Genomic DNA, 23615 nt, shown 5'->3' on the forward strand with positions numbered 1-23615 from the left:
AAGACATATAAACAACTAATCACTAAACAGAAAAGACTAATACAAATGAAACTGGTCCATCATTTCACATTATGGTAGTCAAACATGACCTTAAAAATGATAGTGTAATTCCATAAACCAAAATGCCACTGAGCAGAGGCTCCCTATCATCTCCTATAGCTACCTTCAAGGTCCACAAATGATGGCTTCAAATCATCTAGCAGATCAGTGGGCCCTGTGCCTCTGCCTGAAGCCAGAGGAGATCGCCTGGCCCCTTTCTGAGAGGAGACACCTGGTGTGTCTGAGAGGAGACACCCTGGTCTCCCTAGGAGAGGAGGTGCCCTGGTCTCTGTTTGAGGGGAGACAGCCTGGGCTCTGTCTGAAGGGAGAACCCTGGTCTTTCTATGCTAGAAGTTGACCTGGTCTCTGTCTGAGGGGAGAAACTTTTTTCTCTGTTTGAGGGGAGAGCCTGATCTTTTACTGAGAGAAGTCACCTTGGTCTCTGTCCATGGGGAGACACTCTGGTCCCTCTCAGGGGAGATGCCTTAGTCCTTGTCTGAGGGGAGACAGTCTGGTCCCTTTCTGAGAGGAAATGTCCTGGTCCTGGTCTGAGGGTAGATGTTCTGGTCTCTGAGAAGAGACACTCTAGTCTTTTTCTGAGAGAAGTCACCTTGGTCTCTTTCTGTGGGGAGATGCTCTGGTCCCTCTGAGGGGAGATGCCCTGGTCTCTGTCAGTGGGGAAATACCCAGGTCCCTTTCTGAGAGAAGTCACACTGGTCTCTGTCTGTGGGGAAACACTCTGATTCCTTTCTGAGGGGAGACACCCTGGTGCCTTTCTGAGGGGAGACACCCTGGTCTTTTTCTAAGAGAAGTTCTCTGTCTGGGAGGAGAAGCCACGGTCCTTGCCTGAGGGTTGATGCCCTGGTCCGCGTCTGAGGGGAGATGCTCTGGTCCCTTTCTGTCTGGAAACGCCCTGGTCCTTGTCTGAGGGCAGATGCCCTGGTCCTTGTCTGGGGGGAGATGCCCTGTTCCTTGTCTGAGGGGAGACACCGTTGACAGGATTTTTGAAGTGATTTGGCCCTGATCTCCTTCTCATATTGATTTTAGTTTACTATTTCTGTATCAGAGCTTAGCATCGATTCCTGTGTTTGTGGTTTTTCTTCTCTCGTACTGTGTTTTGTGCTAAAGACTTTGATATTTTCTCTCTTAAAGGCACTCCGAGTCATGGGGAGAATAATGCGTGAGTGTTGGTATGCCAATGGGGCAGCCCGCCTAACCGCCCTTCGGATTAAGAAGACTATTTCTCAACTTTGTGTCAAAGAAGACTGCAAAGCCTGATGATGAGAATTGTGTTAAAAAGAAATCTCTCACATCTTTCTTTCTCATTTTTCCTTTTTATGTGAATTTTTTGGCCTTTGTTTTGTCATCGTTGCTATTGTTCTACCTCAAAGATAATGCAGTGCAGTATTTAAGTGCCCAAAGGCACCATGAAAAAATAACTAAAGTCAAGTATGGGCTGGAGTTGACTTCATCCACTCCCCATGTTGTCTTTAATTTTATTTTGAAAAGCAACACATCAACTCATACTTTTATTTAAGAAACATATTCAAAACTGTAAAATAAGCTATATGAAATAATGAAAGTTATTAAGGTTTTATTTTACTTGAATCAGGAGCACATGAATGAATAGAAAAGAAAATATAAAAGCCCATTGTTTTTTCCTGAGATGAAAACATGTTTATTAAAAATGTGGACTGAGGATGTTATATCTAAACAAAACTTTAGATCATAGAATCTGTGGTTTTCTCTCTAAACAGGATCTTTTAAAAATTAAATATTGCTCTGAACTTTAGGATACAAAACATGTAAAAGTAGTGCTGCTCAGGTGGAAGATGGAAGGGAGATAAGATCACTTCCTTGCTTTCTCCTTCCCTGTTCTTCTCCTCTTCATAATCCACCACCACAGCAGCCCCTGAGGCAAACAGTTGGAAAGTCACTAAGGTTGTTACTTTCTCTTATTTTCAAATGAGACACCTGACACCTTGAGACACTGACAGATGTCCCAAAGTCACATAGCTAGTGATAGAGCTGGCACTAGGTCCGAATCTTATGATAATCCACATGGTAGTTAGCTAGCTTCCTACTTTCCCTTTAATTCCTATAGTATTTTTTCTCCCTATGGAGAAACAACATCTTTCATGACGGAATTTGTGGTTTAGTCAAACGGAAGACAAATTAAGTTATTTTGCAGAATCATAATGGATCTATATGAACTCTCAGGACAATATCCACTGACATTTTCCTCATAGAAATTCCATAGTCACCCTATTTGTTAGATGAGTTTTAATGTTCTCTGAATACTTCCAGACATTAATCAGTCATAAGGTCATAAATTGTCAGAGATGTCTTTAAGATGTATTGCAGAGGTCCCTACTACTTTTGTACATATACATTTAGAAAGAGAAGAACAGAAAAGGAAGAGACTACTAGGGGATATTTTGAGGAAAAATTAAGAAATCTCTTAAATGAAATGTAATAACCAAACCCAAGCAAGGGTTATCAGTAAAGAGATATTCCCTTACCCTTTCAAAATGAGCAATGGGTACAGAAAGCTCATGATAATTTTGCTTCTATTCTATTTCCTGTGGAGACAAAAGCGATGCATTCTGAATAATACATGGAACATTAAATATTTCCTTCAAAACTATAATTCTGCTTTGGTGAAGGAAGATTTAACATGGTATCATTTATTGTTCTAAAACATTTTTTCCTAAACTCTGTTCCTTAGAATGCTCTTCTGAGATGATCAAAGACCAAAAGTGTTCTTTGATAGATTCTTAGAAAGTGATACCGCATATTAGCATATTATGTGCTTTGAGGAGTCTAGCAGTAAAAAAATGTTACTTGAATTTCTTTAAACTGGATTTTCCAAATTATTTGACCAATCGAACTCTTTTATAAAAAACAGGGGAAACCTTTTACTAGCCCACATTTTAGTCTCTACAAAGCATGACTTGGGTAACAGTGTTCTAAAGGATATACCTGTGTATTATCACATAGAGCACAATCTAGTGATCACACTTCATTCCACTATGGAAATCTGTTACTCAACCCATCTTCATTTGACTAGGATGACATATCAAAGGCAAAAATCTGACAGCTGTGGTTTGCATATACCTTCATTCTCATTCATGCAATTATCCATTCATTAAAAAATGTGGGGCACTGCATATCTTCCTTGCCACAATTTTGGGTTCAACAGGGAAATTAAAAGGTGGATAGGTTCTGCCCTCAGGGATTTTAAAGTCTAATTTGGGAATGGGAACAGGGATGTGGGTGTGTAGGGGAAGTAACTTGACAAATAGGTATAATACAAGTGAGGATGTCTTGAATTCTATATGACCGTGGGTTTCAAAAATTGCTCTCAATTTCCAACACATTTAGAAAGTATCTTTATTGGTTATTTGAGACAATCTAAATTATGTAATCAATTTTTTAAAGTGTATATGGGAAGGAATTCTAAAAAGAGCTTCTGTGAAGGAGTAATCTTGCTTGTGCTTGTTACCTTGGTTTCTCATAGGTTGTTTCTGCATATGTGAGAATGAAATTATTTATTTACTATGATTGTACTATAGTTTCATAAAAACAAGAGTAATATTTCCTCTTTTATTCACATACGATGGGTGAATATACTTATTTAATTTTTGAGAGAGGGTGTTTTATAATCTCCATTTTCCTTGACATTATGTTTTATAATCTATTTGAAGGTGTCCAAATATAATTCCATATTTTTACTGAGTCAACTTTCACTCTAGAGAAATCTGTACATTTTGAGATATTTTTCTTGTTTTTGTGTTTGTTAACTATAACTCCTAAATGAATAGTCTTATATTTCGATTTCCAAATGCATTTTTAAAGAAAGAGGGTAAGTTAACATAAGTTATAAGAAAAAGTTACAAGTTCTAATTTTTCCTTAACTTTCAGAATGATTATAAATAGAAAATGCTCATTTACAGAACTATGATGCAGTTTAGAGCATTAGGCAAATTTACTGTATATAACCTGTGCTGTTAAACTTTATATTATTTCTTTTTAATGGAGTCATTGTGTAATATTTATTTCTTTTGAATTGTGTTACAAGCAAAAATATTCTTCTTAGGCTCAAAGTGTCAGTGTTCTTTGCTCCTTTCAAATATTTTGGCTTTGGGTATAACGTGAAGCTTGGGAAAATGCTATTTATGAAATTTCAGTACTGTATAAAGTGGTGATGGGATTTATATGCAACATCACTTCCTTAAACTAAGGGAAACATCATTTGTTGTCAATATTTCAGCATGAACTTGTTGCCTTATAAGCTAAGCATTTAAGTGTGTAATTGGTACAGATTCTGTTGTGTGCTTTCTTCTGTCTAAAATATTTGGCATGTCACATCTAGAATTCTTAATTTATGTTCTGACTTGAAAGTTAAGTGAAACATGACTGTGTCGTGCACTATTTTAGGTATAGCACTTGCTTCTCATCTTTATACTTTCAATTAACTTTGCATTTTAAATTTCCATGATTATATGAAAATAGTAACCTGATTGCAGTGTCTGAAGACTTCAAAAACAGCTTTTATTTTAAAATGAAAATCTACAATAGATTCACTAGGTTAGACGTTCCATAAAAATTTATTATTTGTAATATTTCTACCTTAGTAGAATTATTAAATGAAATGAAAGAAAACTACTTCTACTATGCTGGAATTTTGCCACCATGTGACTTATTGGGGCAGAGAAAACTCAGGGCTATTTTAGAATTTATGCAAAAGTACCAGGGAAACTACTTAGCAAATCATCTGAAGGCAGGGAGCTCACGTTTGCCATTATATAAAGTTCAACTTAAAATTACTTAGCAGGAATAGTTTCTGATTAATTATTTAAAATAAATACAGAAATGTAATTCATTTACAAAAATTTATTTAAAGTATGGACATTTTATTTCCCACCAGGAAATTAAGAAAGTAAAAATAGCAAATGAGTGAAGGTGATGGCAGTTGATGTCTTCAATAATTGTTCCTTTAAATAAATTTACAAGTACAACATTTTAAGTTATTTGGAAATGTTTAAGAATTAGTATCTTAAACTGGTGTCATTGTGGTTTTTGAAGAGATTCTAAATATTTTTTCTTTTGTGAAACATATTCTTCTATGTTTGATAATGTTTTGCATTAGCTCCCTCCACAAGCTAATACCTACATGGACTTGATGCATTATTTAGTGAAGACAGTAATCCCCTTGCTCCCGAGGGCTTCTTCTAAACAGAAAAAATGTCAGTTGGATTACAAAAATTTCATTAAAATGTTAATATTAAATAGAATTTCTATAGTATAGACAATTTTTCAAAGTGTTTTAATACAAATTTTCAGATATTTGGCTTTCTTTTCTCCCTCTAGCTTTTCTTTTATGCTTCATTATTTTTCTCACCTCCTTTTAAAATGTTCCCTCACTGTCTCCCAAAATTATCTTTAGTCTCTAACTAAAAAAAAAACCCCAAAACTAGCTACTATTTAACTTAATCATTTTACTATTTAGCCTTCTAATAAAGGGAGAATCCCTTCGTGGCCTAAATTATTTTAGAGGTGTCACAGACAAAAACCAAACCCAGTATTTGGGAATTGTAAAGGATGTAAGGGATTTTATAATTCAATTCCCGTATTTTCTTAGATGAAGAAACTGAAGATCAGAGATTGAATGACCGCTAGTTATTAGCAGAACTAATGTGAGAAGCCAGTGGTGACACCTACCACACTGCCCTGCCACATCCAACATTTACTAATTAAAAAATAATTAGCATCCATCTACACCTACGTTGAATGTAAACTAACATGCCATTTAATGGTGATGATCAAATCCCCCTTCTCTTTTTATTTCTGCTAAAATATTCTGCTCACTCATGGTGAGATCAGTGAGAAAAACTAAAATAGGCTAAGGAAGAGTTGTAAAATAGTTGTCCAGCTAGGTAGGCGACCACTGGAGTGCTGAATAAAATTTAGAAATTGTGAGAATATAGAATTTCTTAGTGCAAGTAGTGATAAGAGATTCTTCATGACTTCTTTCTATAAGGACTCTTCTTTATATGCATTGTAGTGGGAGTGAAAGATGATTTGGTAGTTGAATGTGGGACCATGTTTAGTAGCACATTATCTTACTTCTTTCTTAGTTTCTCATTAGTTCATCCTCGGCATTCACATTCTTTCAGTGCATTAAAAAATATCTTTGCTGGATTTCATCAATTCCAATCACTGTTCTTTTAGTATTCTAGCTCCTGTCCAGATTGCTACACACTGAACCTCTTAGCAAGATTTTAATTTCCCATATCCACATATGAGAGCTTTCATCTCATGCCTTCTCTGGTACTTTTTCATTTGGCATTATGAGGAGTGTATTTGTTAATGGCAGAGAAGACTTTCTTTTAAATTTTAAAAAGACTAAGCAGTCTAGGTATATTCTAGCTTTTAGCTAACATACAAGGGATGTCTACTTTTGCCTTAATGATAAATTCCACCTAAGACGTGGATTGGACAGAGAATGTGAAATATATGTCCCATAATGTGATTGCTAAATTTCTTTCTGCTATATTTCATACTATTGCTTTGTTTTGCTTTGACTGTCTTTTAAAATTAAGCCATTATGCCATATGGTTTGGAATATAATATTATATTGATGTTAGGTAATAATCCCTATTTAAAAAGTCCCTCTATTAATATAACTTCCAGGATACTTCTTAATTAAGTTGTAGATTAATACAACATTTGGGAGAATATGAGCTCTATCTAATCCTAGATTTTAATATTTTCAGATATGACTAATTTTTTTTTATCATTGGTCAGTGTTATCCTACAAGAAGTTTTTCTCTCCATAACTAACAGTTTTAACTGCTAGATTTTTACTCTGGGCTACATGAACCTGAATACTAGCATAACCACTAAGAATCCGACTGCATTAGGGAAATTAACCTTACGCTGAGTGTCACCAGATCCAGCTGGGCGTCTGCTTTGCTCGAATCCTCTCAGCTGAGGGGTAGGTAGGGGCTGAACTCAAACCTGCAATTGCAGAAATATTTTTATAGTTTGCAGAAAAGCACCATATTAGCTTATATAGCTTTAGAAATGGGCCTGCTTACACATCTTCAGAAAATGAGAACTAAAACTTCAAAATGGTTCCTGATATCTGCAAATTGAGAACTTGGAAAAAAAATACTTTAGATTTTCATCCTACATTCCCAAGAGAGCAAAAGAGATTGCATGTTTATCTTGTTGATTTAATTTTTCAACCCAGACAATAGATAGCAAGACACATGGACCCTAATTTTTATATCTCCATTGAGTTTTTAATTCCACGCCCAAACCTATTCGCTGACTTTGCCTTTAAAAAGGCACTTACATGCCTAAATTCTGTCTAACTAATGCAGGATTAGAGTGATATTTACCAGTATCTCCATTTCCTCCAGTAGGCTAAATACAAGTAGTTAAATATTTTTAAAAATCCAGCTCTTTTTTCTCTTTATATAAAGTAAGGTTATTTTAGCCAAAATACTAAATTCTAGTTCATTTCCACAATGACTAGTGTTAAGCTTTTGTACTCTTCTGATCCTAGACTGGAGAAAATTATTCAAACTTAATCTGTGTTTCAGATTTTAAAATATCCTAAAAACAGAAAATCAGATTCAGATCTCAAAAAAAGTAATTTTGGATTGACTTTCAAAGTACTAATACTAATTATACTTTTCTTTTGGTAGTGTGACTTTTCTTATACCTAAGAACATATTACAAATGTCAAAACCATTGCATTTTGACATTGCAAAACATGCCTTGAACTCTTGAACTACTGTGAAAAGAATCACTGTTGTAAAGACATTGTAAGCTAGCTGAAATTCTTAAGAATGTAAAAAGATATTACCTTTCAACAGACAGGCACAAATGAATGTATATAAGAAATATGAAGAAATAAATTAGGTTTTAAAATGAGAAATAGGCAATAAATTGTATAAAATATGTAGATGGAAATTTTAGTAGTTGCAATTTAATCATTGATGCTGAAGAGAATTCCAAATTCCAAAGAGAAATGAATGATATTCAGAGGTTTCATTAATTTCTAGTCTGTGGAAATATGCATTTTATAGTAATATATGTATACTTATTTTGTTTAAAAATAACAGTATTTTAGAATTTAGTATGAACTCAGTGATAGCCTTCATACCAAATGTTTAACTTTACCAAAAGCAAGTCATAAAAGTATTTATTTTAAAGCTTTTAAAAATATTATTGCATAACTTTCAGTTGCCTCCAGATGTAAATAGGTATCTGCCTAAATGTTATATTTTTATGTATGCATTTTCCAAAAATGTATTGTTTTGTAAAGTGGCAAAGATAATAAATTAAGCACTCCTTGAACTTGTTTCTGTGAAGCATATAGAGCTCTATTTTAAATAAAAAGAAAAAGTGTCATATTCCAGTTTCTATACAATTATGTTCTATTATTTTAAAATCATATTTATATTTGCATGCAGTATCTGGAGGGGGTTTTGGAAATTTAAATGCTGGCTCCATGGGCACTGGAATTTTCCTTCCTTCCTTCCCGGAAGAGACACTTGCTTCTTCAACGGCTATTTCTCTACATGAGACTTAGGACAATAGCCTTTGTTTTCTTTTTCCTGTAGAGTAACAGGAAAAATATTTGAGCTGGGTTGGCCTGCTTTCAAGCCTAAAATAGCTTCCTTCACACTTAAAATAAAAGCCTAACACTCATGAGGTCTACAAGCACCTTGGGGTATGGACCCTGACAACCTGTCTGCCCTTATTTCCAGCATCCCATTATCTCCAGCCCCAGCTGTTCTGGAGACACCTGCTTCTTGCTGTTCCTTGAACTTGCCCTACACATACCTGTCCAAGGGATTTGCTCTATTTCCTCTGCCTGTTCCTGCTCTAGACATTTGTATGGCTTAAGTTTCTGTTCGAAAACCATCACACCAAACAGACCTTTCTTGCCACCCTTTCTAGAGCAGCACCCTTGTCATTCCATCCACTCAGTCTGTTTTATTTTTCTTTATGGCATTCTGCATTAGCTGGCATTATATTATATCATGTGTCTTGTAGTATATAGAATCATGGTGACTAAATCCTTGAGCACTAGAATCAGGGGTAATTTCAGTTAAGTTTGAAGATGTAGTTTTAAAACATTAAGACTAATATATTGTTTTGCACAGTGAGTAATACTGTATGGAATGCATTAACTCCCCCCCCTCCCCCCAGAAATGTCTGTAATAAAACCCAATCAAGAATAGTTTAGCCAAATTCATAGTGGCTGTTCCAGACTGACATTATGAGAAAATTAGGTTGTTTGGTTTATATTTCCAACCCTACAAAGATTTTTCTAGGACTTAGCATAAGAGAAGCAGAACCCTGCATTGGTTTTATTTTTGGTGTGGGTTCTGAAGTTCTTTTGCTTCATTTTTTTCCCATTTGGGGGGCAGTTTTGTTGATATGTCCTCATTATCTTGCATTCAGTGGGTACTAGCCAGATTTACAAGCCAAATATTCTTGCTCAACAATCATTAAATCAGGTTCTCATCTGGCTTCATCATTAGCTTCTTCTTGGAGTTGAGGAGAAAGGCAAAATATATTTATTTTACATCAACCTAGATTGTGAAACCTATGCAATAAATAAAACAAGTGGTTTAGTTTCAGCAGCACTAGTGTTAGTATTTTATCCTCAGCTCTAATTTTGTAATAACTTTTTAGCATTTGATTTTTTAGCACTAATGTGTGCAAAAGTTGAACATTCACGCTGATGAAATGATTTACCTAATGAGTGAACTTAACAATTGAAGAGTTACCTTTCTTCCCTTAGGATGGATTCCTGGAGATCAGGGAATTACTAAATCCAGGCTGTTTTATGGGATGTTCTAGAAGAGATTTATGACTTTTATGACTTCTAGAGGAAATAAATGTATGTTCAGTTAAGGAGGGTTATGAAAACTTCAATTTGAATAGTTTCTTTAAAATTATTTAATAAGAAACATTTTTCTATAGTTTTTAATGCTATATCTAACAATGTTTAATTAAAATCGCTTCTATAATTAAAATAAGTTAAAATTATTTTCCTCTCATATATTAGTCAACAAATCTTTATCAAATATTGCTGCTGCATAGTATCGTAAGAGTCATTGTAGGTGGTGCTAAGAAACCAGTAAGCTCCTGCACTTAAGAAGATAATCCATTAAGGAAGACATAGCATGTACACGAATTGCTATCTAGCCTTAGAAGCTAGTAATACAGAGAAGTCATAAGGAAGAAAATTATTAAGGCTGAGTGTGGGTACAGATATCAAATGATAACAAAGACAAAGAAATGAAGTATGAGTTAAGCTGGAAGAGTCAAGAAAACTACTGAGTTGATACTGTAAGATGGGAAAGATCTGTATAAGTGGAATAAACAGAGAAGTCCTTGGTAGGAAAAAATATCTGAAAGTCAGGAATGCTCATGGCAGTGAGTAAACACGGAACTAGAATGGAGGGTCTGATGAGGGTCAACATTTAAACTTGATTCTGCCTTTGAGGGAGACTGAAGGGTTTAAAGAAGCAAAGATAATGTGACGTTGGTATTTAATAAAGGCAGTAAAAGAGTTATCTTCTTAGGAGATTTATCAAAGTAACCTGAAAATCCCACCATTACCTTTCTTCCCTAATTGGTCAATATTTAGAGAGAGCAGACAGGTGAAGAATTTCAAGATAAGCTGTACGGTTGGTGTCATGTAGGTGTCTCTATATGGTACTTTTTCCCTACTTTTTACTGTGTCTTAAAAGAAAAGCAAATTTTTTTCACAAGGAGAGAAAAATTAAATGAAAAATTATTAAAGATAATTAAAGATTTCATCTTTAGTAATTTAGTTTTATCACAAATATGACCCAGGGTATTTTAAAACACACACACACACACACACACACACATACACACACACACACACACACAGAAACAATCATCTTAAAAAGTCTTTCTTGTAATTTTATCTATGCATGAAGAAATTTCCAGGTGCCACTGAACTGTGTGCAGTAAATTTCAAATATAATCAAATTTGGTTTAGAAATACTAATGGTGATTTCATAGAAGAACACTTGCTTCAGCAACTTAGGAAATTACACTTGATTTTCTTTTGAGTGTTACTCAATTGTGCTTGAAATTGTTCATTTGAACTCTTCTAAACAAGAAGCAGGTGGTTAAATGTGGGCGCTGTTTCACATTTACACAAAACATTCCGAACACAATGCACTTTTGCCATTCGAATCTCAACCAGCTCTCTCTTCTCTCTCATAGCCTGTCCTTCCTAGGCCATTTGATTTGACCTCACTACATCCCTGAAGGGAGAATTTGTTCAAAAGTAGTTACCTGCTAGGAAGCATCAGACTACTTTTACAATCTTCCAGCTAAAGCTTTTAATGTGGCAACTGCTGGTTACTGAAGCAGTTTAGGAAAAAAGGAACTGCTGAGTTTGCCTTTTATTTTCAAATGGAGAAACACAAGGTGACACAATCGCATGAGATACAAGTGAACCAGAAACGAGGAAATACAGCCTAGTTTTCTGCACAGAGCAAAAACAAGACTTTCAATTCTATACCGCAATCTGGATCTTTGCTTTTATATAATATGTGAACTAGTTTATAAAATGTGCTTTTCTCTAAGTCAGCTTTTCCTTTATCAGAAATGCATGGGTGATATCATGAACCTCTTACTGAGAATCCATTTGCTGAAGAGTACTTATTAAATAGCCCAAATTTATAATCAGGTAGGAAGATTACATTCACAGAAATTCATAGAAATACATAGACGTAGCTATTTCTTTATTTCTTCTTTCCTTTCTGAAACAAACTTCTGTAGGATATATTCTCTCCCATCTCCCCTCTCATCCATTCCTCAGTCCACTGTAATAGACCTTTTCTCTCATTGCTCCTCTAAAATATCCTTCTCTATGCTCAGGAATGACCGTATATAGCCTAGTGCAGAAAACACTTTACCCTTTTCTTTCTTAGTCCTTCTAGGATCTTTGACACAGAATGTCCTCTCCCAGAATTATTTTTCCTTATTTTCTGAAATATCATTTTCTTCTGGTTCTCCTCCTACTACCTCTTTTTCTCTTTTTCAGTGTTCTCCACAAAGTTTCTTTTCTCTGTGTATCCCTAAAATGCTAATATTTACCCAGAATTCTGGCTTTGGCTCTTTTCAGCCTAAAAATTCCCTTTTGGTGATCTCATCTGCTCTTTTTCTTTAACAAACCTACACATTTGTTCCAGACTTCTCTTCTAACATCCAGTCCTAATTTTTAGTTGCTTCCTGATGTATCCACTCTGATGTGCTACAATTACTTGACTCAAATGTCAAAATGTCCTTTTTGTATCTGACTTCGTTTGCTTAGCATAATGTATTTGAGAATCGTTCATGTCGTTAGATGTATCTGCAGCTTGTTCTTTTGTATTGCTGGGTACAATTCTGTTGTATTAACATATCACAATTTGTTTATCCAGTTACCTTTGGGCATTTGGGTTTTCCAGTTTGGAGCTATTATGAATAAGTCTGCTATGAACATTCATGCAAAAGTTTTATTGTGGATATGTATTTTCGTTTCTCTTGGGTAAATACCTAGGAGTGTAATTTCTGGATCAAATGATAAGTGAAAACCATTGTCCAAAGTATTTGTACCGTTTTATACTCTCACTGTCAATGTATGAGGTAATAGTTGCTCCCAACTTTTTCATTTTAGCCTTTCTAGTGACAATGCAGTAGTATCTCCTTGTTATTTTTTAAAATTTAATTATTTTAGTTATTTATTTTTGGCTGCATTGGGTCTTCGTTGCTGGGCACGGGCTTTCTCTAGTTGCGGTGAGCGGGGGCTACTCTTCGTTGCAGTGTGCGGGCTTCTCGTTGCAGTGGCTTCTCTTGTTGCAGAGCATGGGCTCTAGGCGCACGGGCTTCAGTAGTTGTGGCGCACGGGCTTAGTTGTTCTGTGGCATGTGGGATCTTCCCCGGCCAGGGCTTGAACCCGTAACCCCTGCATTGGCAGGCGGATTCTTAACCACTGCACGACCAGGGAAGCCCTCCTTGTTATTTTAAATTGCAATTTTGTGATGGCTAATGATATTTAGCTTCATTTCCTGTGAGTATTGACTCATATATTGGGAGGTATGTTAAAATATTTTGCCCATTTTAAAATCGGTTGTTTGTTTTCTTATTGTTGAGTTGTGAAAGTTCTTTATATAGACTAGATACAAATATTTTGTCAAACTGAACTCATTTTCTTCATGACAAACCTGTGCTCTTGCCTATGATTCTCTTGTTCCACCCAGTAACCAAGTCCTATTGTTTCTAGTTCCTTAGTATGACTATTCCTCCTCTCCATCTTTATGCCGCTACTGTTTTAGCTCATTTCTACTCTTTATGTTTCCTCCTTTTCGGATAACATTAGCAATAGTTCTAAAACATAAGTATGATGGCTCTAAATCATAAAAAGTAGAGGGCAAAATCTCATTCTCCTTCTTTCTGCTTATCAAATAGGAATAAGCAAGTTCTATATACTTTGACCAACAGATCCTTGGAAAAAAGAACATCTTTCCAGAAGTTGGCAGTATTCCCCCTTTGCAGATGACATGTTGTCCTTGCTACTGGAATCAGTCTTCTGAGCCCAAATCTAGTTTACTGATAGTTTTGTCCTGAGTTGTCCATACTCCAAATGATTTCTATCCTTTTTAACTTATTATTCAATGTATTGTTTTATGGTCTGGAATATGGTTTATCTTGGTGAGTACTCTGTGTGCACTTGAAAACAATATGAATTCTGTAGTTTTGTGTATAGTGTTCTATAATAGTAAATAAAGACACATTACTTGATAGAGTTTTCAAGTCTTTTTGAACTATCTGATTTCTATTTTCTATCAGTTACTGAAAGAAAGATGTTGAAAACTCCAAATATAATTGTGGATTTGTCGGTTTCTGCTTTCACTCAGTCAGTTTTTGTTTATGTATTTTGAAGCTGGTTTTAGGTGCATTCACATTTAGATTTTATGTCTTCTTGTTAATGGATCCCTTTATTATTATGAGATATCTCTTTTGAAATCTCATAATATTCTTATTCTGAAATATGCTTTGTATGATATTAATATAGCCAATGCAGCTTTCTTGTAGATTGTATTTAAAGTGGATTTCTTTTACACAGCATACAGTTGGGTCTTACATTTTTAGCCAGTCTGATAACCTCTGACTTTACAAAATTGGAGTGTGTAGACCATTTATATTTAATATAATGATCAATATATTTAATTTTAATTTATTACCTTGCTATTTTTTTGTAGTTTTCTCACCTGTTCTTTTATTTTACTTTTTTCCTTCTTATTTTATTTTGAACTAGTTCACTACTTTTACTGTTCTAATTTATTTCCTCTATAACTTAGCGACATCTCTTTTTTTTTTAAGAGATCACTGTAGGTTTTACAATATGCAAATTTAATTAATTTATCCTAATCTACCTTCAAATACTGTCATATCAGTTTACATATAATGTAAGAATTTTACAAAATATATTTCCATTTCCTTCCTCCTTTGTGTTTTTATTGTTGTACAATTTACTTCTATATATGTTATAATTTCACAATATATTGATTTAATTTTCACTTTAAATGGTCGGTTATATTTTAAATAAATTAAAAATCCTTAAATGAGCACTATTTTTTCATCATATTTACTATACCTGATGCTCTTGATTTCTTTGTGTAGATTTGAGTTTTAATCTGAGGTTATTTTCTTCAGTCAGAAGATTTTCCTTTAACATTACTTATATAGCACCAAATTCTCTCAGCTTTTGTTAATCTGAAAATACCTTTCATTTTTGAAGAATATCTTCACTGGACATAGAAATCTAAATTGCTTTGTTTTGTTTGTCAGCACTTTAAAGATGTTGTTGTGTTATCTTCTAGTTTGCATTATTTCTGATAAAAAAGTCAGTGGTAATTCTTGTCTTCCTCTGTATTATCATGTTTTTTTGCTTTTTTCTTCAAATAGGAGGCTTCAAGTATGTTTATATTAGACAACCTGATATTGTTCCATTGGTAGCTGAGGTTCTAATCATCTTTTTTCTGCTGCTTCTTTTCTGTGCTTCAGTTTGATTCATTTCTATTGCTTATGACTTAAAGTTTATTGTCTCTTTCTTTTGCATTTTCCAATCTGCTTATATACCTTTCTAGTGAAATTTTCATTTCTGATGTTATGCTTTTTTCAGCTCTAGAAGTATTGCTTGGATCTTTTATACACCTTTTCTTTTCTCATTATTTTCATGTGTACTTTTATGTGTCCTTGAGCATATTTATAGTAGCTGTTTTAAAATCTTTGTCTTCCTTTGGGTCTATTTCTTTTAACTGCTTTTTCTCTTGTTTATAGGTTATATTTTTCTTCCTCTTTGCATGTCTAGTAATTTTTTATTAGAAGCTGGACATTATAAAGGCTACATTTAGTGAGTGTCTGGATTTTATTGTCATCCTTTTAGGAGAGTTGAAGTTTGATTTAGAAGGCATTTAAGGGGCTTGGAGAATAGTTTTATCCTTTCAAATCTTGTTTTCAAGATTGTTTTGTTAATCTAGCTACTTTTGTTAAAGTAGCCTAACTCTAGGGCTAGTTTAACACTATTACAAAGGTGTGACCCTCCTGGGGTTTCAACTGAATGCCCCAGGTTTCAGTAAGCTCTCTATACACTGCCTGGTCAGTACTCAAACATTTCCCAGTCCTGTGTGAGCTCTGGGAATTGTTCAGTTTACAACTTCTCGATAATTGTTCTTTGCCTTTTCTCATCAAGATTCACCTAAGCATGCACTGCACTATATTTGGCAAAAGACTCAAGGGTACCTCTTTGCAGACATTTGAAGCTATTTCTCTGTGAAGCTCCCTCCTGTTCTGCAAATATGAGTTATCTTAGCCTTCTCAAACTCCAAACTCCATCTCCTCAATTTAATGAGCTTGGCTCCTCCTCTCTCCTCACAGTCCTCCAGGAAGTGCCTCTAGGAAAAGATCCTGGGCAATGGTGGGGCTGCCTGTTTCATGTGTTTCCCTCATTTTAGCAATTATAATCCTGTGCTTCCTATTGTTGGATGTCTGAAATATATATATATATGTAAATATATTATATATAATATAAAATATATAATACTCCATGTATAGTTGACCCTTGAGCAATCAATGTTGGGGTTAGGGGTGCCAACTTTTCATGCAGTTGAAAATCCGCATATAACTTATAATCGGTCCTTCATATATGCGGTTCCTCCCTATCTGCTGTTTGGCATTCAGGGATTCCACCAACCACAGATGGTGTAGTCCTGTAATAGTTACTAGTGAAAAAAATCCTCACCTAATGAAGCCACACAGTTCAAACCAGTGTTGTTCAAGGGTCAACTGTATATTACACAAGTATATTTACATATCTATTTCACATACATATTGTGCATATATTTCATTCATTTCAGATTTTTAACTCTTTATGGCAGGGAGGCAATTATAGCACCAGATGGTCTGTCATGGATGGAAGCAGAAGTATCTACTTTTATTTTTTAAGTTTTTGATGTATTAAATGTGTTTTTCGAATTACTTATCAATAAGCTTGTCTATTCTGTGGACTAGGTCTTTTGAAACTGAATCAAGTAGAGTAACTACGATAAAATTTTGGACAGGTACAAGTCATTAAGCCGTGTTTATACTAAAGGGGGCAGGAACAGGGAATAAGAGAGAGAGAGAAAGATCACAAGGGCTTCACAATCATTTGTTCATATTGAGGAGTTAGTATAGACAGATGGTGGGAGGTGGAGAATAATAACTTTGAGGTACAGACTACTTGTAAGCAGGCAAGCATTTCCAAAATTGTCTCTGCAATGTTCAATTTCATTGTAGAAATAGCTTGAAAATAATATTTTCTAGCATGCTTATGTTACTTGGATCTTTAGTTTTAGATCGCCATGAAATTTGCAGTTTTTACAGAACGCTAGAACAAAACCATTGATTATTATTCTAAATGAATGTAGGTAATTATATATACTTTTGACACTTCCATCTTATTTCTGACAGTTACAAGATTTTCTTCTCTGGAATTGGGGGTTGGAGTGGCAAGTGCCTGACATCCTTCCTAATATAACACTTATATTCCTCTTTCTTACTACCACTTTTTCTTCTTTTCCTTTCTGATTATGTGTATTTTTCCATTTCCCACTCTAGTTACTCAAGAAGCAGTAGATAATAGGAATTATAGTGGTGAGGACTGGTTTAAAAGGGGAAAATAATTTTGCTTCATTACTTCCTCCTTCACATGGCTTGGTCACCTTTGAATCATGACCCATGTGAATCTAACTTAATGTCTTTTGAGGCTAGATTCATGAAACCAGAGCTTGTTATCAAAATTTGAGAACAAACAACTCTAGGGGCAGGTTGACACAGTCCCCAGTGACTTTCAGTACTATCATAATGTACATTCTTTGATGCCCACTCTAAAGAAATAGTAATGCTGAATTCCTGCAAATTGCTTCTGGTTTCAGTTGAGAGAGCTTATTTAACACATAAAGAGACAATATGTGTTTGCTTAAGACTGTATAATACATATCATTTAGATTAAAAAAATGATAGGAAATTTAACTTTTTTGTACCAATGCTCCTTTTTCCTTCTGTTAATTTCTCTGAATGAAACACCTGTAAAACTGACTTCAGCATTACAGGAAATAGGTCCCTTTTCCAAAAATGCAATTTTAAAATATTGTACTCTATAATACAGATCATAGCAATAGTTCTTAATTGTATTTGTTTCTTGTCAATGATATTTTAAGAATGTGATGTGTTCTCCCCATATAAAAATTTTTACACACACAAACACCCACAAGATTGTGCATTCAATCCAAGGTGTCTTTAAAGACCATGAATATATCCCATGTTAAGGCAGTATTCTGGATGAAGGTAGAAGAGAAACGTATGTTTTGCTTGAGACAGAGAACTGATATGTGTTGAACATTTACTTTTATTTTTTTTTAATTTTATTTATTTATTTATGGCTGTGTTGAGTCTTCGTTTCTGTGTGAGGGCTTTCTCTAGTTGCGGCAAGTGGGGACCACTCTTCATCGCGGTGCGCGGGCCTCTCACTATCGCGGCCTCTCTTGTTGCGGAGCACAGGCTCCAGACGCGCAGGCTCAGCAATTGTGGCTCACGGGCCTAGTTGCTCCGCGGCATGTGGGATCTTCCCAGACCAGGGCTCGAACCCGTGTCCCCTGCATTGGCAGGCAGATTCTCAACCACTGCGCCACCAGGGAAGCCCCATTTACTTTTTTAATGTAAATTATTTCATTTATCTCCTTTGAGGCAGACTGTATTTTCCGAAAATGGCAATAATTTTTTTTGGTCTCACTTACCCTTCCAGAACATTGCTACTGTCCCTTCTATGGAAGCTATTTCTCTTCCACTTGAACTTATGGGGCCTGTGTGACTGTCTCAATGAAAAGAGTGCAGCAGAAGTGACATCCATGACATCCATCCGTGTCATACAAGGTAATACATCTTCTTATTGGCTCACTATTTCTCTAAAAACGTTCACTCTTGCAATCCAACCACCTTGTTGTAATGAAGCTCAGGACACATGGAAAGATTACATGTAGGTGTTCTGGCTAACAGCCCCAGTAAAGATTTAAGCCAACAGTCAATATCAACCAGCAGGCATGTGAGTTAACAAGCCTTCAGGTGATTCCAGGCCCCAGCCTACAAATCATTTGCAAGATTTTAGTCTACCAGCTGACGTCCCAAACATCATGGAGCAGAGATAAAATGTGAATTCAGTCATCAGCCTTTAAGCTGCCCCTGCTAAGGCTGAGTTGAGCAGAGATGAGCAATCCCCACAGAGTTTTTCTCCAATTGCAGATTCCTGAGCAAAGTAAATGTCATTCTTTTAGGTCATTGAGTTTTAGGGTGGTTTTACAGGCAGGAGTAAACAGTTGGAACACATTTGGGTTTCAGGAAGTAACATACAGCCAAAACTAAAGCAAATATATGTGGAAATAGCTTTTGGACTAGGACTCAGGCAGAAATGAGAAGCATCTTTAAGACAGTGTTAGTGCAATCTTAAAGGGGTCAAGGAAATCAGTAGAGGAAGCCTCATGGATCTTAAAATAGCTTTCAGTGAAGACTTAAAGGAAGAGGAAAATGCTGGAAACTGGAGGAAAAGATACTCTTGTTATGTAGTGAAAGAAAGTTTAGCAACAATGTCTCCTGCAATAAGGTGGAAAATAAGAAATATACCTATTTTCTAGCTAAGAAGAATTGCCGAAAGAGGGTTGAATGTACTTTGCCTCTTGTCTGCTTCTAGCTGCCTGTAGTAAAATGCAAGGAAGAAAGATGAGCTAAAGAAAGAACTGTTATATATAAAGTCTCTAGGACTTGCTGGGTTGGAAAAGAAAACTGTTTCTCATTCCCAGCCTCTCCAGATGGCAAATGATACTAAAATTAAGATGTGGCTTCTGAGCAGAGATCAAATCCAGGGTGCTGTCAGGAAAATGTGGTCTAAATATAAAACCTTTTGTTAAAGCCTCATAAAGGTTTTAGATAGTGCCTTACAGACCATTTCAAACAGACAAAAGGCCCTCTAGGGATCTTAGTAGGTGCCTCACAGATTCATTCTATACAAACAATAAGCTTTTTAAGAATCTTAAGGAGGTGGCCTTAAAGAGAGCTCAAGTGAGAAAAAGGCTTATCCCAGTGAGATTTGGACATATTTCTATTCTCTAATGGGGTGGATTATAAATTGATTCATAAGAAACCCACAAAGTGTTTAAAGGAATTTTATCTCCTTGTACTGAAAATGATAGAGATAGTACAACATGAAAAGATATATTTGGACCCCTCAAAATCTATGGACAGTAAGCAGATTAAAAAACCACTCAACTGCAAAGGTAACCTATACTGTAGGGAATAGAAAAATGAGTCAGTGTTTGGAAAGAGCCCAAAAAGCAGAGCAAAGAGTCATGGAGAATTCCTGGTAGTAGGACTGAGCACTAATCAGGGAACTGGTAACATGTACCTGGCTGTATTTCAGAATTGTTATGAACCAGTGACTGCTGTGTTTCATCTATTTTACCTTTTTTGACTATGAGTACATTTAATGGTTTTCCTCTGTCTAACACATCATTGCATCTCAGGTGTATGTGGAGTTGATGAATCATGTCTTTAGTTCACAGATCTGCAGATCAAGAGGAATGGCACTCAAGGTGCTTAACCCAAGGAACCACACCCAAAAAACTTGATCAAACTTAGATGACAAGATCCTAAACCTCAAGTCTAAGCTTGATGAGCTTGGGAGAGAGGTCTTGGGGAAGAAAGTGAGTGTATTTTGCTTGTGGAAGAGATGTGAATCGGTATGGCCTGGAAGTTAATCATGGCATATTTTAGTTTTCAAGATCAGCCTCTACTCTACTTTTGGCCCCAAGTGATCTTCCAGAACATTGCCACTCCCCCATTAATGGACTATATATCCCATTCCCTAAAACCTGGCAGACCTTAGTGGCTACCTCAAAGAATAGATTGCTATAAAAAGTGATGCTGTTTGGCTTCTGAGGCTAGAGCACAAAAAGAAATAGAGCTTCTACCTAACAGCTCTTTCTCTTGGAATGCTTATCTTTGGAACCCCATGTTGTGAGGAAGCCCAAGCTACCGGGAGATGTAGATGTTCTGACTGACTGCACCAGCTAAGGGGTCAGACCACAGCCAGAATCAATTGCCAGACTTGTGAGTAACTAAGCCTTTTCATGATTCTAGCCCTAGCCTTCAAGCTGCCCCAGCTGATACTAAGTAGAACAGAGATGAGCTATCCCTACCAGACTCTGATCATATCACAGAATTATTAACAGAATAAATATCATTTTTAAGCCACTAAATTGTGAGGTGGTGTGTTATGCAGCAATAGATAACTCAAATAACCACCAAGAATACTGTAAACTAGGTATGATCATCAATTTTTACAGACAAGGAAATACGCTGACAGCCACATAGCACATAAGTGGAAGAGCTGAGTTGTGGATCTCAGCGTGCCTAAATCCACAGTTTGAGTTCCTTCCACTCTTTGAAACCCTTCTGTAAAAGGGCATAGGTTGACCAGAAAGACATTGAGTTGAACTAGATTGAGCTCTAGACTGAGAAGATTGAGCCCAGCAGAAGGAAGATGAGATTTGTAGCCTGCTAAATGTAGAGGCTTTCCTTGAAGACAAGATACATTTTGCTGTCAAAAAATTTATAGTCAAATTCTGTTCTTACATTTATGAGTTTTTGTGTGACCGCAAACACGCTATATAACTTCCCTGTGTGCAAGTTTCCTCAATCAGGAAACGATGATATAATGTCTGTCTTGTAAAATTGTTGTAAGAATTACAATTTTTTGTATGAAAATAAGAGAAACTATTATTATTAGTCTGACTATCTTACTGTAGTCATCTGAAAGTCCTGGGGGAATATGAGTGTCATACATCTACTGCTCTTTGACCTTTGATCAAAATGTCAACACTGAACCTGGCCATTGTCCCTTTCTCTTTGGAAACACTGCCATCTCTTTCCCTAGTTTCAGGTACTCACTGCCCTCTGGGGCTCTAGCTATCAGAAATCTGCCACTTCCCCTAATCCTCAGAAAGTTTCTTCATGTCTCCTTCCCCTACCACAAACTTTCCTGCCTTGAATTTTAGCTAAAATAAGTTATTTATTTAATGACATTCAGGTGCAAGTGAGGCTTAACCCTGTAAGACCTTTGCACTTTAAAAGAACAGCTCATTAACTACTATGAGTCTCTACTTGGTAGAATTAGTGGGAGAGACAATTTTTGTTCCCAGAGTTCTTGGCCTACTCTCTCTTTCCTCCCACAATAAGCAAAAATATTCCTGAAAGTTACTTTGTAACCTCTCTGCACTCCTTTTGTAAAACACTCTATATCCCAACAGGGCCCAATAGAAATGAATTTGTTGCCAACAGGGCCCAATAGAAATAAATTTGTTGCCTGAGGAGAGAATCGAGGTTGGCAGTAAGAACACAAATGAACTTTATTTTAAAGTTACAATTTCTTTACTACCTTTCACTCTCTGGGGAGGAGGCTACCATTTATTGACCACCTTGAAGTACTTGATGTAGCTCTCATTGTATTCCATTGTTTGCTTGCGTATTTACTGTCTGGATTAGCCAAACCTTATTTTCTTAAAAATATGTTCATTATTAGTGATTATTTGAATCCTATGGGGGGGGCAGGAGAAAGGGATATTTATGTTGTTCCTATGACTCTGGAAAGGTGACTTCACTCCATTTTGTTTGACACTGAGCACAAAGCACTACTCTATGCGATGCTGTAGAGGCTCATAAGGTAGACATTACAGAGAACAAAGTGTATAACTAGAAGGTCTTTGGAACAGGCATTTGGTTCATTCTTTAGGAAATATGCAAGAGAGGTTTTACAGTTCAGGCCAATGAGCGAGATGAAGAAAGAGAATAAGAATAGATAGAGCTTGTGTTGTATCATACATATTTTTATCAATTCATACCCTCCCCAATATACATAAAATAAAACTTATAATTCATTATAATTTAATAAAGATATAAAAAAATTTGTCCTAAACAGTATTGAACAGCCCCCATCCAAATCTCTAGCTTCATTTCTAGTCAATGTAAAGTTGTCCACTTCATTACATTCCCTTTGGATTTATTACTTTGAGGTTTCATTTTGTTCAAGTGCTCTGTCTTATAATAATTAAACCCACAATTTTATTATGGTAACCTTCCACTTTCTTTAGCATCAATCTTGTTCCCTTTGATCATGGATTCCTCTGTCCAGGGCTCTTTTGCTCCATTAATGCCACTATATGGTGCTGGTACCTCTTCTAGTCTCAAAGTCTGGCTGTGTATCAGACTTTCTTGAGGAGTTTTGAAAATTATAGAAAATTATAGATTTCTAAGGCCCATCCAGAGCTACTGCATCATAATGCTTTTCATATCTGTTCCTTCTTTTTCATTCTCATTACCACCCAAGTCCAAATCTTCATTTGCTGGGTTGTTGCAATTATTTATTAATTGTTGCCTCCAACTATTCTCTTGTCTCCCCAAGAATGCCCTTGCCAGATTAATCTTCCTAAAATAGTGCATCACACATATTGTCTCAATGTTCAATAATTGTTAATGTATCCCTCAGGAATATAATCAATTATCTTTAGGGTGGCATTGAAAACTTCTACAATTTAGCTTCTACATACCTTTTCAATGTACTTCAGTCCTTATCTGACTTGACTTCCCACCAGTACATGTCTGATGAATCTTTCTGTCTTAGTTTAGACTCCTATAACAAAATACCATAGAGTGAATAGCTTCTTAAAAAACAAATATGTATTTTTCACAGTTCTGGATGCTGGGGAATCTAATATCAAGGTGCTGGCAGATTCAGTGTCTGGCGAGATCACTCTTCCTGGTTTGTAGATGGCTGCCTTCTTGCTGTATCCTCACATGGCAGAGAAGGGTTTACCCTCCTCTTCTTATAATGGTGCTGATCCCATCATTGGAGCTCTACCCTCATGACCTTA

At 35.8% G+C, this 23615-nt stretch overlaps 1 protein-coding gene across 1 annotated transcript in view; it reads left to right on the forward strand.

Annotated features, from left to right (window-relative positions):
* The window catches only part of ACVR1C (activin A receptor type 1C), a 111567-nt gene extending 89439 nt beyond the window's left edge, over positions 1-22128 (forward strand). The window contains exon 9 of the mRNA XM_082395777.1: positions 1192-22128. Coding sequence (XP_082251903.1) covers positions 1192-1317 — 126 coding nt within the window. The 3' untranslated portion in view covers positions 1318-22128. The remainder of the gene's footprint in view (positions 1-1191) is intronic.
* Positions 22129-23615: the final 1487 nt, after the last annotated feature.

This window comes from Balaenoptera borealis (genome assembly GCF_965194805.1).
Source record: "Balaenoptera borealis genome assembly, chromosome: 6".
In the NCBI taxonomy this organism is placed as follows: Eukaryota; Metazoa; Chordata; class Mammalia; order Artiodactyla; family Balaenopteridae; genus Balaenoptera; species Balaenoptera borealis.